Source organism: Acinonyx jubatus, chromosome A2 (assembly GCF_027475565.1).
Source record: "Acinonyx jubatus isolate Ajub_Pintada_27869175 chromosome A2, VMU_Ajub_asm_v1.0, whole genome shotgun sequence".
NCBI lineage: Eukaryota > Metazoa > Chordata > Mammalia > Carnivora > Felidae > Acinonyx > Acinonyx jubatus.
Genome location: NC_069383.1, coordinates 11699878 through 11725225, shown reverse-complemented (window position 1 = coordinate 11725225; position 25348 = coordinate 11699878). Strand labels below are relative to the sequence as shown.

Sequence of the window (25348 nt, the reverse complement as noted above, 5' to 3'; positions counted from 1 at the left end):
ACAGGAAGAGTAGGGATTATCATTTGTCCTGAGAAAATACACCTCAGTAACCAGTAATGACCAATCTAGAATTTCAATGCCACTTAACATTTAAATAAACAAGAATCACTGAATATGTGATGAAAAGTAACACCGTGAAAGAGAAGCACGAAACTAACCAGAGAAAACCAACACTCTAGTAACAGTGATAAATGAAGAAGAAAGTCCTACATAAATATTGTAGATTATTGGAGTTTTGAGATGACATACTTTGTCTCCAAAAAAAAAAAAAAACAAAAAACAAAAAAAACAAGAACAGGCTGCTATAATAAGTTACTCATTAGAATAAAAGTATAATTGCCAGGGAATCTCAATTTTAATACATGGCAGAAAGTAAATCTTGATGGGGATGAACACTATGAATAAGTCAACAGGGAAACTGAGTCAAGTGATCGTTCCAGAGGGCAGTGCTGAAAGGCACGAAGCTAAACAGCAGAAAAAAGAGAATGAAGGACAAACGAGAAGATCTAGCAAGCGGGAGTTAAGAAAGCAAAGAAAGAGAAAAAAAGGAGCAAGAAACCTACAATTACATGCAATTTCCTTGCACTGAAAAACTGATTTCAGTTCTCAGAAAGACAGGACTACCCGAATGCAAAGCAGGGTAAATGAGAAATGCAGGATCTAGCTGGTTACTGACAAGCTAATGAACTTCAAACATGAAGAAAAAGCCTTGAAGGCCGCCAGAAAGAAAACAAAGCCAAAGAGAACAAATTACCTACAAAGAAGTGAAACAAATTCCCTAAAAACAAAGTATTTGAGGGCAGTGAAGGCACTCTGTATGGCACACACAGCCGCCTAAAACTCTTCGTTGGCACGTGGAAATACTGATACCACATCAAGGGTTTAGAAAATGTACCACTCATGAAAGTTTTCCCCAAAATGTACCTAAGGTTACCCTGTAGGTCTAGAAAAAGAAAAACAAGTACAACAGACAAACAGATTGGCTTCACGAAATAGTGGCGGGCACGAATACCAGTGTAATTTATAAGTAATGCTGAGAAAGGTCTTCTGATACTTGCTGCAGTTGCTAAGAAAGAATCCCGAATTAGCAGGACCATGACGTTAAACTAAACTGAGGCAAAACCAAACTGGAACCCAGGTGCCGCTGTTTTGGGAGGTAGAGGGTGAGCATGCAAAAGTGCGAGAAAGAGACAAATGGCGTTCTTAATTTGGAGATGTAGATTATAAAAACTAGTTAATTCGCAACTCAGATCTAAAAATATAAAGCTTACTAAATAAGGGCAACACAGTAAATATGGCTATTAGTGTATAATAAAGGTGGCATCTTGTATTACGGGGAAAAGATACTTTCATAAATATAATTTCAAATAACCTATATTATAAATAATTTATAGTAAATATTTATGTAATAATATATAATGCATAATATATAATATATAGTTATATAATAAAATGTAAATAATAAATATATTATCATATTATAAATTATAAATATAATTTCATAAATGTTGGGATGACTGGATAGGCATTTGGGAAAAGATAAAATGGATACCCTCTGTCACACAACACACAAGACAAGATTCCAAATGCATCCGAGTGGTAAATTTTAAAAGGGAAACCACCCAAGTACTGGAAGAAACCAAGAGTGAAATCTCCTAATCTAGGTGTGAGGAAAGGCTTCCTAACTATGACCCAAAATCAAATGTGCTAAGAGAAAAGATTGATAAAATTAGCTACATATGCATTTTTGAATGGCAGAAATACTAAGTACATTCAAAAAACAAACATGCTGTAATCACAGATAAAAGATGAATATTTCTAGTCTGTAAAGAACTCTTAAAATGAGAACACGAAAAACATATCTGAAAATGGGCAAAACATGTAAAAGGACAGTTTGCAACCAAAAAAAACCTAAATGACTCTTAACACACACTGATTTACTTCTAGAAAAAAGAATGAAGGGGCACCTGGGTGGCTCAGTCAGTTAAGTGTCCGACTCTTAGATTTGGCTCAAATCATGACCTCATGGTCCCTGGGTTCAAGCCCCTCTTCGGGCTCTGTGCTGACAGTGCAGAGCCTACTTGGGATTCTCTCTCTCTTTCCATCTCTCTGCCCCTCCCCTGCTCATGCTCTCTCTCCCTCTCTCTAAAAATAAATAAACTTAAAACAGAAAAAAGAATATAAGTTACAACTATATTGGAATACCATTTCCCAGCTATCAGGCTAACAAAGCTTCAGAAGTCTGATAACTATTCTGTTAGAATTGTGTGGGGGAAACAGGCATCGTCTCTCCACTGCTGGTGAGAATGCTAAGTGGTACAACCCAACATGGAGATGAACTTGGCAATTTCTAACAATAGTATACATACATTTATCCTTGGACCTAGCAATTTTATCTCTAGAAAGTTACCCAAAAGGCACAATTTCAATAAAATGAAAACACTTAAAACAAAGTTATCCATTGCAACTTTATGATAGCAAAAACATGAAAGCAACACAAATGCCTGTACATTAGAGGTTGGTTGAATCAACTATGGTATACTCATAGAGACAAACAGAACGCCACTATGGAAAAAAAAATAAGGGAGATTTCTAAATATTGTCAAAGCATAATTATCAAGATATATTAATTGAAAAAAGCAGGGTGTAAAAGAGTATTCATAGCATGCTTCCTTTAATTTGTGAAATACTGGGCACAATATGTATCCACACACACACTGTTGTAAAAAGAAACAGGAAGGAATAATCAAGAAACTAATGAAATTGGTTATCATACAGGGGTGAGAACAGATTACAAACAGAGGGAAAGAGAATGAGAAGGTTTTTTTCTTTTTTTTCAGGCTTTAACATGCCAATTAAAAAAACTATGCTTTATTTATTTTTTTTAAGTAGGCTCCATGCTCAATATGGGCTTGAACTTATGACCCTGACATCAAGAGTCTCAAGCTGTACTGACTGAGCCAGCCAAAGGCCCCTAAGAGTACTTTTAGGCTCACAGCACTATTGAGGGGAGAGCACACAGAAGTCCCATATACCACCCCCCCCAGCACACACACACACACACACACACACACACACACACACACACATGCATAGCCTCCCGTTACCAACATCCCCATCAGGGTAGTACATCTGTTACACTCAAACCTACATTAGCACATTATTATCACCCAAAGCCCATGGTTCTCATTGGGGTTCACTCTTGTTGTACATCCTGTGGGTTTGGACAAAGGTATAATGACATGTATCCCTATTTATGGTATCATCAAGTATTTTCACTGCCCCCAAAATACTCTGTGTCCTGCCTATTCATCCTCTCCTCTTGCCCCTGGCATCCACAGATCTTTTTACTGTCTCCAGAGTTTTGCCTTTTCCAGATGTCATCCAGTCGCAATCATACATTAATCATGCATTTAAATTTCCTCCATGTCTGTTCATGGCTTATTAGCTCATTTATTTTTAGCACTGAATAATACCCCACTTCTGAATGTACCACAATTTACTTACTCATTCACCCCCTGAAGAACATCTTGGTTGCTTCTACGTTTGGCAATTATGAACACAGCTGCTACTAATATCCACTTGCATGTTTTTGTGTGGATATAACTCCTTTGGGTAAACGGCAAGGAGTGTGATTGCAAGATCATATGGTAAGAGTAGTTTAGTCTGTAAGAAACTGTGAAACTGTCTTCGAAGGTGGCTGTACCATGTTGCATTCCCATCAGCAGTGAACGAGAGTTCCTGTTGCTCCACATCCTCATCAGCATTTGGTGGTGTCAATGTCTTGGATTTTCAGTGTAGTGACAGCTCATTGTTTTACTTTGCATTTCCCCGATGACATGTGATATGAAGTATCTTTATAGGATTATCTTACATCTGTACATCTTATTGTGAGGTGTCTATTAAGGTCATTGGACCATTTTATTATATTGTTTTCTTATTGTTATTTTAAGAGTTCATTATATATTTTGGATGATAATGCTTTATATGATGTGCCTTTTGCAGATATGTGTTCCCAGTCTGTGGCCTGTCTTCTCATTCTCTTGACATTGACTTTTGCAGAGAAGAAGTTTTCAATTTTATAACAATTTTTTTTAACATTTATTTATTTTTGAGACAGAGAGAGACAGAGCATGAATGGGGGGAGGGCCAGAGAGAGAGGGAGACACAGAATCTGAAGCAGGCTCCGGCTCTGAGCTGTCAGCACAGAGCCTGATGCAGGGCTCGAACTCACAGACCGTGAGATCATCACCTGAGCGAAGTCGGATGCTCAACTGACTGAGCCACCCAGGCGCCCCAAGAAGTTTTCAATTTTAATGAAGCCCAGCCTACCCATGATCACGTTCATGTTTCCTTGGTATTATAGCTAAAAAGTCATAGCCATAGTCAAGATCATCTAGGATTATTTCCTATGTTATCTACTAGGAGTTTTACAGTTCTGTGTTTTACCTTCAGGTCTGTGATCTATTTTGAGTTATTTTATGAAAGCTATAAGGTCTGTGCCTAGGTTTCATTTTTTTGCCTGTGGATGTCCAGTTCCAGCATCATTTTTGAAGACTTTCTTTGCTCCATTGTATGGCCTTTGTTCCTCTATCAAAGATCAGATGACCAGATTTATGTGGGTCTCTTTCTGGGCTCTCTATTCCATTCAGTTTGTCTGTTCTTTCACGAATACCACACTCTTTTCTCTTTTGATTACTGTGAGTCTCAAGTATAGTGAGTCCCACTTTGTTCTCTTTTGATATTGTGTTGAATATGCCAACTTTGAAAAAATCAACCTCGTAGACATGTGTTAAAATCCATCCATTTAAAGTGTACATCTTGATGAGATTTTGTTACATTTATACACTGGTATAATCACAATAAAAATACATAACATTTCCATCACCACATAAAGCTATCTATTGCCCTATTTCGGTCACTTCAGTCCCCGGGCAACCACTGACATGCTGGCTTTCAGTGTAGATTAGGTCTGCCTTTTCTGAAACTTCATATAAATGGAATCACAAAGTAGATACTCTTGCATTTGGCTTCTTCCACTTAGAGTACATTTCTGAGAGCCACCTATATTATTAAGCCTATCAGTAATCTGTCCCCCCCCTTTTTTTTAACTGCTGAGTAGTATGTCCCTGGGTGGATATGTCACATTTTGTTTATCTGTTCATCTGTTGATGAACATTTGGGTAGCTTCCAGTTGGGGGCTTGCTGCCATGAACAATGATGTGCAGAATTTTTGTGTGGACGTGTTTTCTGTTCTTCTGGATAAATACTTAGGAATGAGATGTCTGAGTGGTATGGGAAGAGTAGGTTTAAGTTGATAAGAAATTGCCAAACTGTTTTCCAACTGTACATTCCCAACAGTAATGTATGAGAGCTCCAGTCGCTCCACATTATTACCAAACACTTCTTGTCAGTCTTTTTAGGAGCAGTTCTAGTGGGGTGTATGGTATCTAATTGTGACATTAATTTGCATTTCTCTGATCACTAACAATATTGAGAATCTTTTCATGGGCTTACTGGCCTTTCATAGCTTATCTTCCATGAAGTATGTTGAAATATTTTGTCCTTTTATTTTTTTTATTGGATCGTTTGTCTTCTTATTGAGATGTAAGAGTTCTCTATGTATCCTGAATGCAAATCCATTGTCAGATACAAACACAGCAAATAATTTTTCTAGTCTATAGCCTGCCTTTTTGTTTTCTTTCTCCCTTTTTTTTCTTTTTTCTTTCTTTCTTTCTCTTTCTTTCTTTCTTTTCTCTTTCCTTTTTGTTTTCTTAATATTATCTACTGAACTTCAGAAGTTATTAAAATTTTATGAAGCTCAATTTATCAATCATTTCCTCTTATGGCTCATGTACTTTTTGTGTCCTATCTAGTCCACCTTTGCCTAACCCAGGGTCACAGATAATCTCTCCTGTGCATTCATTTAGAAGTTTTTGACATAAAAAAGGAAAAAGAAAAAAGAAGGAAGGATGAAAGGAAGAAAGAGAAAGAAAGGAAGAAAGAAAGAAAGAGAAAGAAAGAAAAAGAAAGAAAAAAGAAAGGAAAGGAAAGGAAGAAGGAAGGAAGGAAGGAAGGAAGGAAGGAAGGAAGGAAGGAAGGAAGGAAGGAAGAAAAAGAAAGAAAGAAAGAAAAGGAAGGAAGGAAGGAAGGAAGGAAGGAAGGAAGAAAGAAAGAAAGAAAGAAAGAAAGAAAGAAAGAAAGAAAGAAAGAAAGAAAGAAAGAAAGAGAAAGAAAGAAAAAGAAAAAGAAAAGATGGTTTTGAATCTTAGCCTCGGCTTTTAGGGCCAGATCTTTTTAGTTATTTGTTTTGTATGGAGCAGGATAAGTGTCAGGATTCACCTTTTCTCCATAAGGGTATCCATTTACTCCAGAACCATATGTTGAAAAGATTGAGCATGGATCTGTGAGCCTATTTCTGAACCACGTGTAGTCATTTCACTGATCTGTATGGCTGTCCTTATGCCAACACCGCGGTATCTTGATTACTTTAGCTTTCTAGTAAGTCTTGAACTTAGGTTATATTAGTTCCTTTCATTTGCATTAATTTTAGAGTCCATTTGAACTTTGGTTGGGATTGCATTGAATCTTTATGTCATTTGGGGGAAAACTGACATCTTAAAATTACTGAGTGTTCTGATTCATCAATCTGGTGTATTTCTCTATTTCTTTAGGCTTTACTTAATTTCAGTGATGTTTTATAGTTTCAGGATATAGGTCTTAAAACATTTCATTAACTTTATTCATTAGTATTTCATGATTTGGGGTCCTATCTTTATTGGATTATTTTTAATTTCAATTGTCAATTTTTGGCTGCTAGTATATAAGAATGTAATTGATTTTTATTGACCTTGTATCTTGCAACCTTACTAACTTCAATTATCATAGTGCTTTTTTTGTAGTTTTAAAGAGTGTTTTTTTTTACATAGATCTCATGTTTTCTGCTAATAAACATAGGTTTACTTCTTAATTTTTCATCTCTGTGCCTTCTTTTACCGGCCTTACTGAACTGGCTATGATCGTTAGTGCAGTGTTGAATAAAAGCAGTGACAGCAGATATCCTTCCTTGCCTTGTTTTCAATTTTAGGGTATTTCCCTATTAAGTACATTCGTAGCTATAGCTTTTTCAAAGATGATTCTCACAATATTGAAAAAGTTCCTTTTTATTTCTAGTTGGCTAAAATATTATGATTTGGTACTGAATTTTGTCAAATGCTTTTGTGTGTGTGTGTGTGTGTGTGTGCGCGCGCGCGCACATGTGTACTGAATTATATGGTTTTCTCATTCATTCTGCTCATATGGTGAATTACTGGGGTGCTCAGATGGCTCAGTCGGTTACGTGTACAACTTCCGCTCAGGTCATGATCTCATGGTTTGTGGGTTCAAGGCCCACGTCCGGCTCCGTGCTGACAGCTCAGCCTGCTTCGGATTCTGTGTCTCTCTCTTTCTCTCTCTGCCCTTCCCCTGCTCATGCTTGGTCTCTCTCTGTTTCAAAAGTAAGTAAACATTAAAGAAAAAAGTATGATGAATTACTTCCATGGTAGAGTGTTAAACCAGCCATGCATTCCCAGGATAAGCCATACTTGGCCATGATGTAGTATCCTTTTTATATATTACTTTTATTCTTTTTACAATATTTTATTAAGAATTTTTGCATCCGCATGAGGGACATTGTTCTGTAGTTTTCTTGTGATGTCTTTCTCCGGTTTTGGTATCAGAGAAATACTAGTGTAATGAATTAAGTTGCAAAAAGTTTCCTCCTCTTCTGCTTTCTTGAAGAGTTTATGTAGGGTTAGTATCTTTTGTTCTTTGAATGTTTGGTAAAATTCATCAGTGAAGCTATCTCCTTATTTTTTTTTTTTTGCATTGTTGTTTATTTTAAATAAAATTTTTATTTTAAAATAAAAAACCATAAAAGTTGCAAATAGTACCAAGTTCCAATATACCCTTCACTCAGTTTTCCAAATGTTAACATGTTACACAGTTATGGTACGTTTGCCAAAACTAGTAAGTTAAAGTTAGTAAAATGCTCTTAACTCCAGACTTTACACAAATTTCACCTTTTCCCACTGATATTTTCTAGGATCCAATCCAGGATACCAGATTGCATTTAGTATCGGGATGTTTTAAATTAGAATTCAACTCCTTTAACATACATTTTCTGTTTCTTCTTGTGTCAATTCTAGCAGTTTGTCTCTCTGTGGAAAGCTGTCAAATGCATTGGCATACAGCTGTAATATTCCCTTATATCTTAATGTCTGTAGGATCTATATTAATCATCTGTATTCCATCCCTGGAATTTATCATTTGTATTCATCTCTTGTTTTTGTGATCAATGTATCTAGAGATTTATCACTTTATTGATTTTTTCCAACTAACCAACTTCTGTTTTTACTGATTTTCCCTTTTGTTTTTCTACTTCCTGTTTCATTGATTTCTGCTCTCATCTTTATTATCTTCTTATTCCTTCCACATATTTTGGGTCAGGTTTTTCTTTTTTCTTTTCTTTTCTTTTCTTTCTTTTCTTTTCCTCTTTTTTTAGCTTCTTGATGTGGAAATTCAGGCCACTGAATTTAAGCCTTTCATTTTTTCTAATAAAAGCATTTAAAAGTATACCTTTCTTTCTCTGTATTACTTTAACTACATTACACAAATTTTGGCACGTTGTGTTTTCATTTTTATTCAGTTGAAAACATTTCCTAATTTCCTTGGCAATTTCTTTTTTGACTTGTAGGGTATTCGTGTATTTTTTAACTTACAAATATTTAGATATTCCAGATATGTTTATCCCATTAATTTCTAGTGCAGTACCACTGTGATCAGAACATACTATGTATAGAGGAGCCTGGTGGCTGTTAAGAGTCCAACACTTGATTTCAGCTCAGGACATGATCTCATGGAGGTTAATCAAGCCCTACATTTGTCAGGCTCTGCACCTGGCATAGAGCCTGCTTAAGGTCGTCTCTCTCTGCCCCTCCCCCACTCGTGCATGCTCTCTCTCTCTCTCAAAATAAATACGTAAACTTAAAAAAAATAAATAAGTGTACCTTGCTGTTACAACCATGTCAGTACTTAATACATTCAAAAAATAAAATTAAATAAGCAAATATAGGCAAAAACCCACATTAAATTAAAGTAGGACTAAATGAAAACAAACAATCCAAGTACCTTCTGAACACAGTACTCGGACATTCTACGCTCAGTGAAGTATATTCTGAGGATAAAAATAAATACAAAGAAGTCTTTAAAACTTACTATTTATGCTCTTGGCTATACTGTGGGAATAGTAATCATGAAATTATTTTGTGCGCACTGTAGGACTGAACTAATGAGTAAATACTGAAGTTGTGGAAACCAGTATTCACATTATGGGAGACGGAAGATACAAACAGGGAATCTTCCCTGTGGTTTTGGATTAAAACTAGGGGTATCAGTATGAACTTATGATTATGAGATCAATATTTCCTGGCTGTCTTCTGAGGAGCCCAGGAATGAGGACAGTCCAACAGCAGTGAGTACACTGTGATGACCATAGTTTCTAAATACCATTCACCACCAAAAGGAACTAAGAATTCTTGAAGAAATGGCTGAATCTGGTTTTGGACTAGAAAAGGACAACATGAACCTGCAACGTCTTGTTGTACCAGACACTGAGTAAATACAAGAAAACTGATGGGGCATGTCAAATGATTTAGGAGTTAGCTTAATAGGGCTTTGCACTTGCCAAATTTGAGACAGTATGACCTTCAAAAAACACACACTATAAATGATTTATATTTGATTTTTTTTAAAAGGGTCCATGTGTGGGGCGCCTAGGTGGCTCAGTTGGTTAAGCATCTGACTCCTGGTCTCTGCCGAGGTCATGATCTCATGGTTCATGAGTTCCAGCCCCACATCCGGCTCTGCACTGTCAGCACAGAGCCTACATGGGGTTCTCTCTCTCCCTCTCTCTGCCCACCCCCTGCTCGCACTCTCTCTGTCTCTCAAAATAAATAAACAAAAAAATATAAAAGGGTCTATGAGTACAGGGTGGTACTCAAGCAAAATTTTAAAACCACCAAAAAATCAACAACAAATGTTGTGGGGGTAGGGAGGGATCCCAACCAATTCTGGCAGAAATCTACACGTAAAACCTACATTCAACTAGAAGGTCAGGTTGCTACAGGTGCTCAGAAGAGAGACATCCATGTCAGAATGGGAGAGGGTGGGAGAGGTTTTCTGGAAGAGGTGATGTTTGACATGAATCTTTAAGAAAGGGGCAGGAAGTACCCGTGTGCAGTAGAAGTAATCACTTTTGTAAATATTGACCCGGGCACAGATCATCAACTAGTGCTAAAACCACTGGGTGGAAGGTTGCTGGTGAACAGGACATTAATACTCTCAAATTGTCACACTTTAGGTTAAACTGGTTAAAAGGGGGGAAAGGCACTATTACACTAGGAAAATCTGGCAAATCTCCAATTTAACTAAATAGTCAATTCTGTCATCACCAGTAACAATAAAACTGATGTCATATGCCTCCCAATTCGATACCTTGTAACGAGCCCAATGTCACCTATGTAGTATTCTTGCCAAAAAATGTTTGACTGAATATAATCATGAGAAAATAATTAGACAAATCCAAACTGAGGGGCATTCCACACAATGGCTGGGCTAGATGCTTCAAAAACACCAGTGTCCTGAAAGATAAGAAAAGCTGGCAAATGTTTTGGTTGGATCCTATATTAAAAAAAAAATCTAAAAAAGATGTTGTTGGGGTAATTGCAGACATTTGAACATGGACATTAAATAATAGTGTTGTATCAATGGCACCGTTTGTTTTTTTTTTTAGGTCATTGTATTATGGTTATACTGGAAAATGCCCTTGTCTCTAGGAGATATATATTGAAGTATTTAGATGTGATGTGTTACTCCGTCTATAGGTTTCTCTCGAATGGTTAGGCAAAGTAATCTGTTTCTGTGTGTTTATACAGTATATGTGACAAAATCTAGTCACTGACGTATCTAGGTGAAGGGTATGGTTATCATTACATTATTCTTGCAATGTTCCCATAAGTGTGAAAAATTTTACATAAAGATGTGGGAAAAAATTAAGGATAGCTACAAGAAGAATAGAAAAATCCTGTGTAATTTCCAAATAGTGAGACGAGAAAAAGAAACTCAACCAATGGAGCAAAAGGCTGTAAACGAAAATTTTAAAAGAAGCAATGAGAAAGTATAACAAAATATTGAGCAAGATTATAGTATCTAGAACATCAATTTTTTTATTATATAAATGGATTATTTACCTTGTAAACTGCAGAGGCACTATGATTAGGTTAAAAAATCAGATTTACACTAAGAGACAACTTTTAGAAAAAAAAATAGAAAGAGTAACAAAACAAAAAGAGAAGCAAAACAAAAAAAATAGGGAATAGTAACTACATACTAGACAAAATAGAATTCAAGGTGAAAAACACCAGTTGCTAGAAAGGGTATGTTCTGACAAAATGTACACACCATGAAAAAAACTCAGGAGTTTTCATGATACCAAAATATAGCTTTAAAACATGGGAAATAAAAGCCAAGTTCAGTTTTAAAATCTCAGTGGGAGTTTGGAACAGTTGTCTTAGAGATCTCTTTTAGATCAAGTATGCAAAAATTAAGTAATTTATGGAGAATATGAATAATCCAGTTTCTCTAAGGGATAAATTTAGACATATGTACGTAAGAGAGAGTACTTACAGAATGCTCTCAAAAAATGATATTGTTACTGATATTCTGCTAGGTCAGAAAAAGTAATGCTATTTAAAATATGTGATAACAGTAGTGTGGTTATATTTAAAGATCAGTCCTTGTCTTTTAGAGATACACTATTTTATGGACAGAATGATGCAATGTCAGAGACTTGCTCAAAACAAACTGGAAGAGGGAGGAAAGGGGTAGGAAGGTGGTGAGTGGAGACAGTTAGCTGGTAGTTGAGAATTGCACTGGCTGGGTGACGGATACGTGTTTGTTCACTGCTCTTATTTCTATTTCTAAGAATATATACGTTTGAAGATTTCCAAAATAAGAAATTTCTAAAAGGAAACTGCCAAGCACTTAAAATGAATAAGTGTATATCCAGCCTGTGTGGGTTTCAGTGAAAGGATATTCATTATATCTTTATTTACAGAAGAATTAGAAAGTAACTTTACTGTGTGCTAACAGGCGTATAGTTAAATGACTTATGGAACAATCCAACGCAAAACGCTATACAGCCATTCTGAAGGATGATGCACATTATCAGAAAGATGCACGTGGAAAATGTTCAAGATAATTAAGTGGAAAACCAAGTTTCAGGTTTCTCTGTCTCTGTCTCTGTCTCTCTGTTCCCCCAGCTCTTCCACACCGTCCTCCCACACAAATGGGGGAAAAGTCAGAAAAGATAGAGTCCAAACTCTGGAGGAACAAATCAGCAGGGGCAGAGGGACAGGCAGAGATGAAGATCTTTCCCTTTTTACTTTGCCTACTTCTGGATTATTTCTGTTATTTTCCAGCAAGCATGTATTTTGAAACTGGAAGAAAATGTTCATAAAAAGGGAAAGCAGGGGTGCCTGGGTGGGTCAGTCGGTTGAGCGGCCGACTTCAGCTCAGGTCATGATCTCGCTGTCTGTGAGTTTGAGCCCTGCGTTGGGCTCTGTGCTGACAGCTCAGAGCCTGGAGCCCGTTTCCGATTCTGTGTCTCCCTCTCTCTCTGACCCTCCCCCGTTCATGCTCTGTCTCTCTCTGTCTCAAAAATAAATAAACGTTAAAAAAAAAAGGGAAAGCAATCTAAATTGTGATTTAGCAATTCCTCTTTTTTTTAATTTAAACATTTTTAAAATGTTTAGTTTTGAGAGAGAGACAGAGTATGAGTGGGGGAGGGAAAGAGAGAGGGAGACACAGAATGCGAAGCAGGCTCCAGGCTCTGAGCTGTCAGCACAGAGCCCGACGCGGGGCTCAAACTCACGGACCGCAAGATCATGACCTGAGCAGAAGTCAGAAGCTCAACCAACTGAGCCCCCAGGAGCCCCTAGCAATTACTCTTCTAACGTGGCCTGTCTTTCCACTTGGATTCGCTCTCTGAAATGTCTTGTTTATTTTTTGAGAGCCAGTTTATGCCATTTTAGCCTACATAACTAAGCATGCCGTGAGGACAGAGTAGGAGTTAGGTGAGGATATTTACCCCCACCACGCCCGCCATGATCCTGACATAAAAATTCTATAGTTAGCATTCTGAATATTCCTAACATGTAACAAGCAATGACCTCCAACGATTTGTGGATCCTTGTTATAAGTAAGCTTATTAATTAATATCTGCGTAAGGTTCGTCAATTCAGGTTTCACAGGGCCAAGGAACTTGGAGCATGCAGACATTGGAGAGCACGACCATTGGTATAACATTCTTTTCTATGCATCTCTGATGACTGAATATATATGGGGATCACCGTAGACAGAAAACCAGTCTCAATGGAGTAATAGCTAAAAGGACAAGGATGTTCTACTCCAGCACTTTCCAGGGAAGTGGGAAGAGGGAAGAAGAGGTGAAACTGCATGCCAAGCATGTCTTGCTGCATATACTGGCAGGAAGATCACAGGTTTCCAGGTTCCAGTGAAACTCAGTATCACAGCCCTCTTCCTAACACAGTTATTTGTTTTTTGTAAATTCTTCCAGGTCTTGTTACTGAAGGTTTCTGTGTTTTTAATTACTAGATCTTTGGAAATCATTGTCTTGACATACAAAATACTGCCTGGGATATAGAATATATTCAGTAAATTGCTGGCTATATAAATGTATGAACGAACAACATTCCTTAAAAGAACTCTGTAATAGAAGCCTGAGATTTTGGTAAAAGTGAGATAAGGGACTTCTTATCTAAAAGAGGGACCAGGGGCGCCTGGGTGGCGCAGTCGGTTAAGCGTCCGACTTCAGCCAGGTCACGATCTCGCGGTCCGTGAGTTCGAGCCCCGCGTCAGGCTCTGGGCTGATGGCTCAGAGCCTGGAGCCTGTTTCCGATTCTGTGTCTCCCTCTCTCTCTGCCCCCCCCCCCCTTTCATGCTCTGTCTCTCTCTGTCCCAAAAATAAAATAAACGTTGAAAAAAAAAATTTAAAAGAGGGACCAGACAAACTATTCTGGTTTGTCTCCCTAACCTCCTCCTCTCCTAAACCTCCCTAGGTTGATCATCTAATGATGCGTTTAATTTACATCACATCTCTTATTGGTGGAGCCAATTCGGTCCCTAGTACCTGTTTTATTAAATGTATAAAGAGGATAAAATATGGCAATTGATCATGATGATGCAGCTTCAGTTTGGTAGAGGAAGTAGATGGAAACATGAGTAAAAATGCCAATATTTGCGGTGCCTGGGTAGCTCAGTCAGTTAAGCGTCCAACTCTTGATCTCAGCACAGGTCACGGTCTCAAGGTTGGTGGGATGGAGCCTCGGTGTCAGGCTCTGTGCTGACCACCTGGAGCCTGCTTGGGATTCTCTCTCTCCCTCTCTCTCTGCCCCTCTCCTCTTGCATGCGAACATATGCACATGCTCTCTCGCTCTCTCTCTCTCTCAAAATAAATAAATAATTTCCTAAAAGGCCAATACTTTACACAACTCGGAGAACACACATGACCTGGGGTAAAGCAGCATAATGATGGATGCTAGGTAATCATCAGTGGTTGGGGATGATATTCATGGCATCCTACAACTTACATACCATAGTGTGGAGGCTGGATGTCAGAATAATTAAAGTGCCTTAGGTATTTGAGCATGTTTTCTTCATTCATTTAATCCTCACAACCACCCTGAAAGGTAGTCATTGTTAATCCCACTTTGAAGATGAGGCTTAGAGAGGGTGGCTCCAACACCAGGTTATAGCACATGCACCAGACAGAGCTTGGGAACTTACTGAAGTCTGCCTACTCTAAAATCTGGGCCTTTTCCAGGTTATATGAATATTGAGTCCTGCAACGGGACCAGGTAGTTTATGACAATGGACCCAGTGTTTTTCAAATGAAATACTTAATAGAAGGTGAGGCTTCTTTTGCACATAAAGTGCAGTGCCACTGGCCTCAGAGCCAAGGTGCAATCGAGGCACTGAATGAAGCTGGTAGGAGAGTAGAAATCTCTCAGGGAACAGCCTACATGTGGCTTGGTCTTACAGGGCACGTGGAGGCTAGTGTTTTTCTTAAAATAAATTTTTTTTAATGTTTATTCATTTCTGAGAGAGAGAGAGAGAACACAAACGGGAGAGGAGCAGAGACAGAGAATGGAGACACAGAATCCAAAGCACACTCCAGGCTCTGAGCTGTCAGCACAGAGCCCGACGTGGGGCTTGAACTCACAAACCATGAGATGGTGACCTGAGCCGAAGTCAGAAGCTTAACCGACTGAACCACCCAGGTGGCCCATGGAGGCTAGTGTTCTAAATGCAGATGATGACGCTTTGCTTTCCAGGCAGGAAACCAGGGCAGTGACTAGGAGGCTCATGTCCTGACAACTGTGGCTATTCTCACCCAGCTAAAAGTAGATCATCTGGTTTTATTACTTAGGGATATTATTTTTCTGATCATAAATTAGACTCTTCCTCTGCTAAAAATGTGATTCATCTTGATAACAACCTGTGGACAGTTTACTCTTTTAGAAGGCTAAGAGGATCCCAGGATCGTATGTAGAATTTAATTTAGTAAGAAATATGCAAGTAATAACATTAAGGTTAGCTTAATTCACACTCTTATGTTTAAATGAGGGTTTAAAAATAAATAAGATACTTTGGCAGAGTAACTAAATCCACAGGGGCTTTCCATCTGAACCTCGCTCAGCCGGTGATGGAAATAATCTCCCTTGAATTCTAATAGAATCATCTTGGTGTCTTGTATTGTCTAATACTTCTAAAATGTTTTGAAGATATTCTCTGCAGTACTACCTATAAGAACAAGAGTAGAGAAAGATCCAGATGCTCAACAGCAGGCAAATGATTAAATAAATATGGTGTATGCACTGCATTCTCATGAAGTGAATCAAATATAACTTTAAAGATTATATAGAATGAAAAATATTCGTGAGTAGAATTCAAACTAGCATGTATACTAAGAGGACAATGATGTAAAATTATGGATGAATGGGGAAAATAATATATGAAGATGAAAAGAGTTGTATTGTGAGTTTATGACATTACTTTTTAAAATGAAAATTAGGGGCGCCTGGGTGGCTCAGTTGGTTAAGCATCTAACTGTTAATTTTGGCTCAGGTCATGATCTCCTGGTTTGTGAGATCAAGCCCTGCACTGGGCTCCACAATGACAGCGGGGAGCTTGCTTGGAATTCTCTGTCTCCCTCTCTCTCTTCCCCTCCCTTGCTCATGCACGTGCTGTCTCTCTTTCAAAACAAATAAACTTAAAAAAAATTTTTTTAAATAAAATGAAAATTAAAAAAATAATAGATCCCACAATATTGAAAAAGTGGTTTAAAAGACCATCCAGGAAGAAGATACATAATTCAAAAGTATTGGCAATTGGCAATACACACACACACACACACATTTATATGTATATCAGAGATGTCAAAAAAATTGAACTAAGAGACTTAAATTTGGTTTTATATTTTTTGTTTATGTCATAGAATGGTGCATTGATAGATGTGGAAGATCTTTAACAGGACTTCTAAATTATTTTTCTTGTGTTTAATGTTCTTGTATGTGTGAAGTGATATTATGCCCTTCTCCTTTGATAATATTTTCTACACATAGCTATATTTTTTGAACAGAAGTGGGAACATACTGAATAACAGGTTAGTATCCTACTTTATTTCATTTCATAGTACCCCCTGAGAGGTTTTTTCCATGCCCTTTTCCCCATGCCTAAAACTATATTCTTGGAAATAGTTTTAATGGTTGGTTAATAATTCTCTAATTTATTTAGCTATACTACTCTTCCTTATTACAAATAGTGCTGCATTGCATATCCTTGGACATGAATCTGATTGTCTCTGATTATTTTTTTTAAAGTCCTATTAAAAAATCTATTTTTTCTCCTGAAACCAATACCACACTGTATGTTAACTAACTTAAATTTATTTTATTGTATTTTTTTATGTTTATTTATTTTGAGAGAGAGAGAGATAAAGAGAGAGAGAGATCATGAACGGGGGAGCAGGGGGCAGAGAGAGAGACAGAGATAAGCACAAGCAGGCTCCACACTGTCAGCACAGAGCCCAGTGCAGGGCTTGAACCCACAAACTGTGAGATCATGACCAGAGCTGAAATCAATAGTCAAACGTTCAATGGGCTGAGCCACCCAGGCACCCATTAACTAACTTGAATTTAAATTAAAAAAAAAAAAATAAAATAAATAAAAATGCTAGTTTTAAAGGTTTATTAAGGTCTAATTACATAAAGTAAAATTCACTCAATTTAGGTTTATAATTAAAAAAATTTTTTAATGTTTATTTTTGAGAGAGAGAGAGAGGGAGAGAACGAGCAAGGGAGGGGCAGAGACAGAGGGAGACAGAATCTGAAGCAGACTCCAGGCTCTGAGCTGTCAGCACGGAGCCTGATGTGGGGATGGAACTCATGAACTGCAAGATCATGACCTGAGCCTAAGTTGGATGCTCAACTGACTGAGCCACCCAGGGGCCCCAGATTTAGGTTTATAATTAATGAATGTGGATAAATATATAGTTTAGCAACTGCAATAACATCAGGTGGGAGAAATATCCCTCAACGTCTACTTTTCAGCCTTGGCTACAAGAGAGTGAATATTAAAACTATGGGGAGAGGAGGAGAGGGTTCTTGTTTTCTCTTTTCCCATACTAATCTCAACGTATGCATTTAATCAGTATTTCACGCCTCTCTCTCTCTCTCCCTCACACACACACATGCACACGCTCAGCTCAGGAAAATCAGTATTGCCATCTTCAATCCATCTACACGTCTAAAATGACCCACTTAACATATGAGCAACGCTTTGCTATAGCTACCTGTAGAAGTAAAGACAGTCAATGATTGTGATGCCGTCTCACCTAGTTAACAACCAAAACTAAAACCCACAATCTCCACAACAGAGTCTGCATACTTGCCTTATTAACTCTGATTTTCCCTCAAGCATCAGTCTTCCAGTTGATTTTACACGTGTGCATACACATACATGAGTGCACACACACACACACAACTGAGCTCCACCCGCAATTCAGAATCACTGATGATGAGAAATGATTTAGGTAGAGCCAAAGAAAAAAGAAGTATGGTTTTGATAGAGAAAAACATCTTTGAAGGCAAGTAAGGGGGGTTAGGTAGTTAAGAAAGAGAATTATGGCCAAGCCTTCCCTCCCTATTCCTTAGGATGAAGGTCATCGGTAAACTGAAATTTGATCAATTTGATCAATCACCATGCCCCAGAATAGCCGTGTCTTTCCTCCTTGCACATATGGGGTTTTGTTTCAAATGTCCCATGCCAAGGAGAGGCCACAGCCCATGATCTGTATGTCTGTTCTAACCCTGCTGTGCCTTCCTCACCCAACCCTACTTTACCATGCTCCCACCAGTCAGAAATACCAGTGCTCTTTGCTCCAAGGATGCTGTGAGTTTTAATGTACAACAGGGTGTGGCCTGGTACACTTCTTCTACTCCTGGAACTACACCAGCCTCTACTCTCCCTCATTCATCCATCCAGTCACCAGCCAACACATGTTTACTGAGCATCTACAAACCTGCTTACGTCCAGCACTGTATGAGATGCTGGAGCATAGTGTGTACAGAACAGGCTGGTTAGTGCTCTTAAAGAACCTTCCATGTAGCCTGTCTCTGTACCCATCATCGGTGTCCCTCATTCTCCATCATCAGGTCTTTTGCCTGCAGACATAAAATCCTCCCCTAACTCTTAGACTTAGCACAAACAACATATTTCAAGCTAGACGTCAGGGAACATCATGGTCACTAAGAAGTTTCTCTGCTCAAAGAGCCAAGTGGTCTGGTCTTGAGAGGCAACAGCAATGGTCTGGTCTGAGTGCCTGGTCCTAGAAGGCAGGAACCCTCCTGTGCCTCAGGGTATTTTTAAAATCTGGTTGATTTAGGGTGAATCAATGCCTAAGTGCCAAGTTCTCTTCTGTTAGCCTGGGAGTAACCTAAAGACAAGAACCATGTCTGTTTTTGAACCTGCAACCAAATCCCCACTGGGGTAAATGCACTTACCTAACTAAGACTGGGATCTTGGGCATCTTCTTGGAGACTTTAAAGAAACTTGTGTCCCCTTTGTTGTCAGTGAAGTACACGCCGGCCACACTGGTCACGAGGTTGCCAGGGAACGTGAAAAGCACCCTTTCGTCATCGCCCTGGTTGGCCCAGTCCCAGGCCTGGCCTCCAATGAGCAAGCCCCCTCCACGTTTCATAAACTTGACCAACTTTTCTGTCATGGTTTCATTGTAGGCATCAATGCAGTAAACCCCCAGGGAGTCTTTCACTTCGGGCTCAATCTTCGCCTCTACCCCAGAACCCTCAAGGATTTTGGCCAGGGGTGCCAGGGACGGGTGTATGCCAATGGGAGCCCCAGGGGAAGAACAAAGCCAACCCACTGCATTGAGGAGAAAGGGAGTGAGCTGGGCTTCTACCAAGTAGTCCTCGTGGGACACCACCACCAGGCGGCCTCGGCCATAGGAGGAGGCAGCAATGAGGACCTGGCCCATGTCATTCACCATGACCGGAAAGGAGGCTTCTCCAATGAGAAGCAGTTCACATGGGATGGCATCTTCGGGGACATCCCAGCTGGTCACTCCATTCATAAGGGCCTCAAAGGCAGCAGAGGGAGTCGCCATGGCTGGATCGGCTTCTATAGAGAGAAAATCAAAGACTCAGTTTGGGGAAGGACAGATAAACAAATAAATAAACAAGCCAGACAGTTCACTGCTCCCCCAGCTGGGGCAATTCTTCTGTCTATGCAGACGAGACTGACTCTATGAAATGACTCAGGGACTCACCAAGGGGGGTCAAGGTATCCAATCCAGGAGAATGCATCGCACCCTGACCAGTCCTCCTAAACTCCTGTGGTTAAACTAAAAGAGCCCGGCACTTTTCTACCACAGAAGGAAACAAACAGAAATGAAGGCAGAATTGTGTCCCCAAAGAGATACATTCAAGTCCTAACTCCCGGTACCTGTGAATGCGACCTTCTTTGGAAATAGGGTCTTTGCAGGTACAATCCAGTTAAGATGAGGCCATACTGGATTTAAGCGGGCCCTAATTCAATGAGTCACGTCCTTTAAGAAGAAATCTGGATGCAGACAAGACACACAGGGGAGAATGCTAAGAGATGGGAGTGATATATCTACACCAAGGGCGGCCAAAGGTTGCTGGTGAGCACTAGAAGCCAAGAGAGGGAGGCGAGGAGCAGATTTTCCTTCAGAACCTGCAGACCGAACCACCGTGCCAGTACCTTGACTTCAAACTTCTGTGCCCCCAGGACCAGGAGAGAATAGATTTCTGCCGTTTGAAGTCCCCCAGTTCGTGGGAATGTCTTACAGCAGCCACCAGAAACACACACACTGGTGCAGCATGCTGTCCCCACCCCACTCAGCTCCCACACCAATCTCACTAAGTGCAGCTCGGGGACCCCAGAGTTTCAGTCTGGAAAGCCTGCGTCCTCTGAGAAGTGTCCTTGGTCACAGTCACAGCTGGAGAAGAGGAAAGCAGAAGTCCTCTGTGGCTTGAATCCAGAAGTGGAATGTATGCAACACATTATGAAACGATGGCCGATTCTCACTTGTGCCCAGACACCGTGGAGACGGGTGTGTACGTCTGTGGCCGTGGCCTCGCATAAATCCTCTGCTGCTTCCCTGTGAGCTCCCTGCTTGGGATGCGCTACAGTCTGACCTCCACTGTGGGCACGGCACTGGAGCGATCCCCTCAAGAGCAGATGTGTTTTCATCATCAGGACACCGAGGGCTTGCCGTTCTCACTGCCCACCCGGTGGCACCGGACAGGGCCAGTCCCCGAGGCTGTCACCACCAGTAACGTTACTGCCTGGGCCAAGCGCAACATCTTCAACCTGCTGACCCATTTACTTTCCAGCCTTCTCTTACCCCTTCTGAAAAGTCCCAGGTTTTTAGTCTTGTGCCCGTAACCTCTTTACTTTCTGTTTCCCTTGTCAGAGAATATTCTCTCTGAAGGCAATATGGCAAAGCGGCTCCAAGCCCGGACTCTGGAGGTAGGCTACCAGGGCTTGAATCTCAGCTGTTCGCTTACTGACTGTGAGATGGGCAGCACATTTCCGTCCTCATTTCCTCATTCATTAAGAAGGGATAAGAGTATCTACCACATCAGGTTTTCCCAAGGATTAAAGGAAGTAACAGGTTAAGTGCCTTTCAATTACTTATTTCATATACATACATACCTATATATATATATATATATATATATATATATATATATATATATATACACACACACATATATACTTATATGTGTATATACACACATACACATGTATGTTTGCTTATAATTATTTGGTTAAGGGTAAGCTATTTAACTTGCCAACGTGCATAATAGAGAATTCTTACAAAGTGAACAACAAGCAAACCTAATGTTAGAATTTACAAATACTGGACTAAGCATTTAATGATTTTTTTTTAAGTTTATTTATTTTGAGAGAGAGATGATGGGGGGAGGAGCAGAGACAGAGGGAGAGACAGACAATTCCAAGCAGGCTCCATGCTGCCAGAGCACAGAGTCCGACGCGGGGCTGGGTCTCACGAACCATGAGATTGTGACGTGTGCCGATGCCAAGGGTCGGATGCGTAACCAACTGGGATACCCAGGTGCCCCTAATGATTCTGATTTTATAGTTTCCACATTTTGGAGCCAATGCTGACACTAAAACTAACGATGACTACATTTAGTTCTCAAATATTTCCACGGGCCTTTGTAAAGGTCCAAGGCACAGACAAAAAGGCCCTGGTTCTGAGGTAACGAATAAACCCAAGATCCCTCCTGAAGGAGCACGTTCTACCATTTGCAGAGGCCTCTAAAACTAAAGAAGTACCAAATTTATTCTTTTCCCTTTAAACTAGCTCCTCTTAGGCAAACTGTGTGAGCTTAGTGGCCCTAGTTGTTAAGGCGACATCTACCTCAGAGAAGCTTTGAGACCACAGAATCAGCAAGTGATTGGTTGCCAAGGGCTTGTGCCTTCTCCGTTCTTCCTGGTGTCCACAAATAGCCAGGACAGCAAACCACACAGGCACGGTTGTGTCCCTTCTCTCTCCTGTCCCGTATCCAGCTGGTCACAGGCCTGTCAAGGTCATCGTTCATGGTTTCCAACCACACTGCCAGTAACCTAGTTCAGGTGCTCGGTAATTCATTCCTCGACTGAAGTGATCCAGTTTCTAAGTCACCAGGGTCTTGATGATCTGGCCTCTGTTCTCCTAAAGCCACAGATCACATTAGTTCCCAGAAGAGAACCCCCGCCTGGAGCTTCGCCTTTTCCTACGGGGTTAAATCTGACACCTTTGTCCTGGGGTTTAAGGTCTCCGGGGCGGGCTGCTCCTTCCATTTGCCAGCCATGTCTCCGGCCACTCTGCAGTTTCCAGAACACTTGGCATCCCTGGACATACCCTGCTGTCATTTTAGATTCTCTTTCCTTCCTGTTCCCTCTCCCACATCTTTCTATCTGCTGAAATCCTATCCTTTTAAGAGAAGATATTCACAGAAGAGGACATTTAAATGGCCACTTAGTCTATGAAAATATGCTCAATCTCACTTTCAGGCAATTCACGATAGGATGCATGATGCTGCCCACAAGATTGTCAAAAAAGGGAGATGGTGAGGGAGAAAGGGAGGGAGGAGGAGGAGAAGGCGGAGAAGGCGGAGAAGGTGAAGGCAGACAATAATGCCCAATGTCTAAAAGGCTAAGCGGACACTACTGCAATTTGCCGGACGGGCCGAGAAGCTGAGAGCGATCTGACAGATTGCTTTGTCAACAGAGTGGCAGCTCCGTTTCAGGGCCGAGCCTGTCCCCAGACCAGCAATCCCTCTTCTGATTACCCTGCTTACAGAAATAAGAGCAGCATTACAGATATATGTACAAGGATGCTCGCTGCCATACGAAACTATGAATGGAGACAGATAAATGCAAACCTAGGAGATAAATGACAAAGGATGTTTTCTGGAACCATCTGTGACTCCTGTGGGTGCAGCTCTCTACCCTAAAGCACACCTACCCCACTTCCACAAACTGTGGCACCCCACAGTTGCCCATTATGGCAACATAAGACCCCAGCACGCAGCCCCCAGGCAGCCACCCATACACGCCCCACCCGGAAAGAGCCGCCCGTCAGATCCCTCCTCTGGGGGCCCTTGTCACTGCCAGTGCGGATCCTCCAATGCTCAGAGCAGGGAACTCACATTTTTCTCTCACTAGCTGTCTTTCCAGCTAGTTCATGGGAGAAGAACTATCTGTGGAAAAGTGACAAAGACACAGGCAGATGGCCTCGGCACCTGAAAAGGAGGGGACCAGAATGAAGAGGGCTCTTCCTGTGGAGTTGCCTCCTTCTACCTGTCTCCTGGGCTGGACTAGTGGCCCGAGGTGAGTGGGGTTTGGTGGGGAGTCTCAAGCTCACCTCCTCTCCGTCCTGCGTCACGAGTGGGGACTTGAGTGCAGCCTCAGCTTTATACCAACACTGTGTGTGTGGCAAGCCAGCTTTTGAGAGGGAGAATGTCTGAATAAAGTATGATCATCTATATTGTAGAATATCCCATCACTGTTACAAAGAATGCGTTAAATTTTGCATGTACGTAGAACACCCTAGGTGTGTTTTAAATGAAACTTTCAAATCACTGTACACAGGACACACACCCGTTTTTGTATGAATGAAAATAGTAATCGTTTTAGTAGTAGTAATGACACTACAGTGCTTCCCAGGCTCCAGACGTTACTGGAAGTGCTTTACATCAGTTCCTTGATCCTAACAATACACCTGTGAGGTATGTATTATCACTATCTCCATTTTATAGGTGGGCAAAAACAAAAAATGTGATGGTCAGAGAATGTGTTACTTGCTCAAGTCACACAGGTGTGAGCGGTGGGACCCAGGATTCAAACCTGGGGAATCTTATACTGGAGTCCACACTTGTAAATACCGGAAATAGATAAGCCTCTTAAGTACCAGGATTTTATATACGATAAAAAAAAAATCTACGGAGGCCACATTTCAGCATGCGAACATTCACTGCATCAGGAAGGGACGAGGCGCACAAGTCTGCATCCTTTGAACTGCTGTGTGTATCACAGTGAAAAATAACACAGATAATAGAACTTCAAGCAAACATTAAATGAATGAGTATACACATCATTGGCCTGCTCAACCGATCATCTCTCACTTATTCTAAAATGTCTTTGTTCATCTCCCAATCGGTTGAGCATTTACCCACCAAGAAATCTGATTTCCTCCTCTGTGGGGTTCCTTGAACTTTGCAGCTGGTTCTGTTCCCACTTTAACCAGTTATACCCAGGACTGCAGCACTTGACTGTTAAACGAAATGCTTCCTGTTTATGCCCAAATCCCTGTTTGCTCTCCTAGCTTGGGGAACGCAGATGGACACGGCCTGGGGGAATCCCTTTTATTTCTCTAAGTTCTTCATCCTCCATTCTCCTTCCATGGCTCCTGCTTTCTCTCCTTTGGGCCAACTCTGGCCTCTGAGCTTGCTGGAACCCAAGGCACCCATAAAGCAGAAAGTACCTCAAGCACAACTTGTAACTCTACAAATCCCTCCCCCTACCACAAAGAGGCCTCATGCTACCTAAATGGTGTTTTCCTGTAAGAGCTGTATTTGGAAGGGAAGGAGGGTAGTGGGCTGGTCTTGGATAATGTGCCACATCCTGCATTATGGTTTGATTTCAAATCCCCAAAGCAGGATACATGTCTGAAATCAGGGGATATGTTTGATTCTTTGGATTCCCCAGGGGAATGAAGATGTACTCCATGGATGGGTGACTGGGAGATGGATGTGGGTATCAAGGGCAGGCCTAGGATCACTTCTCCAGCAAATAGCTACCTTGGCCTTGATGAATGAGTAATACCACAGACATCCAGTCCTATAGGTCTTCCCTTCTCCATGCCATTTTCTTCCACGAGCCCCTGTTTCTTTTTCCCTGTATACATCCAATATCCTTTCCAGTGTCCACCAACTAGAGTTGGGGTGGGTTCCCCCTTCTTTTGCATTCTGTCCTACATACTTACAGATCAATCTTACTTGTTTTTCACTTAAAAATGGTTTCATTGGGGCACCTGAGTGGCTCAGTAGGCTGAGCATTTGACTTCGGCTCAGGTCATGATCTCATGATTCATGAGTTCAAGCCTCACACCTGGAGC

General features: G+C 40.5%; 1 protein-coding gene across 4 annotated transcripts in view; it reads right to left on the bottom strand.

The window, feature by feature from the left end:
* LOC106980764 (TRPM8 channel-associated factor 1) overlaps window positions 1-25348 on the bottom strand; it is a 52845-nt gene that overhangs the window by 12004 nt on the left and 15493 nt on the right. For all 4 annotated transcript variants that reach the window (XM_027075675.2, XM_027075676.2, XM_027075674.2 and 1 more), the window contains exon 2: window positions 19182-19815. In XM_027075675.2, the coding sequence (XP_026931476.1) occupies window positions 19182-19801 (620 nt within the window). In that variant the 5' untranslated portion in view covers window positions 19802-19815. The remainder of the gene's footprint in view (window positions 1-19181; window positions 19816-25348) is intronic.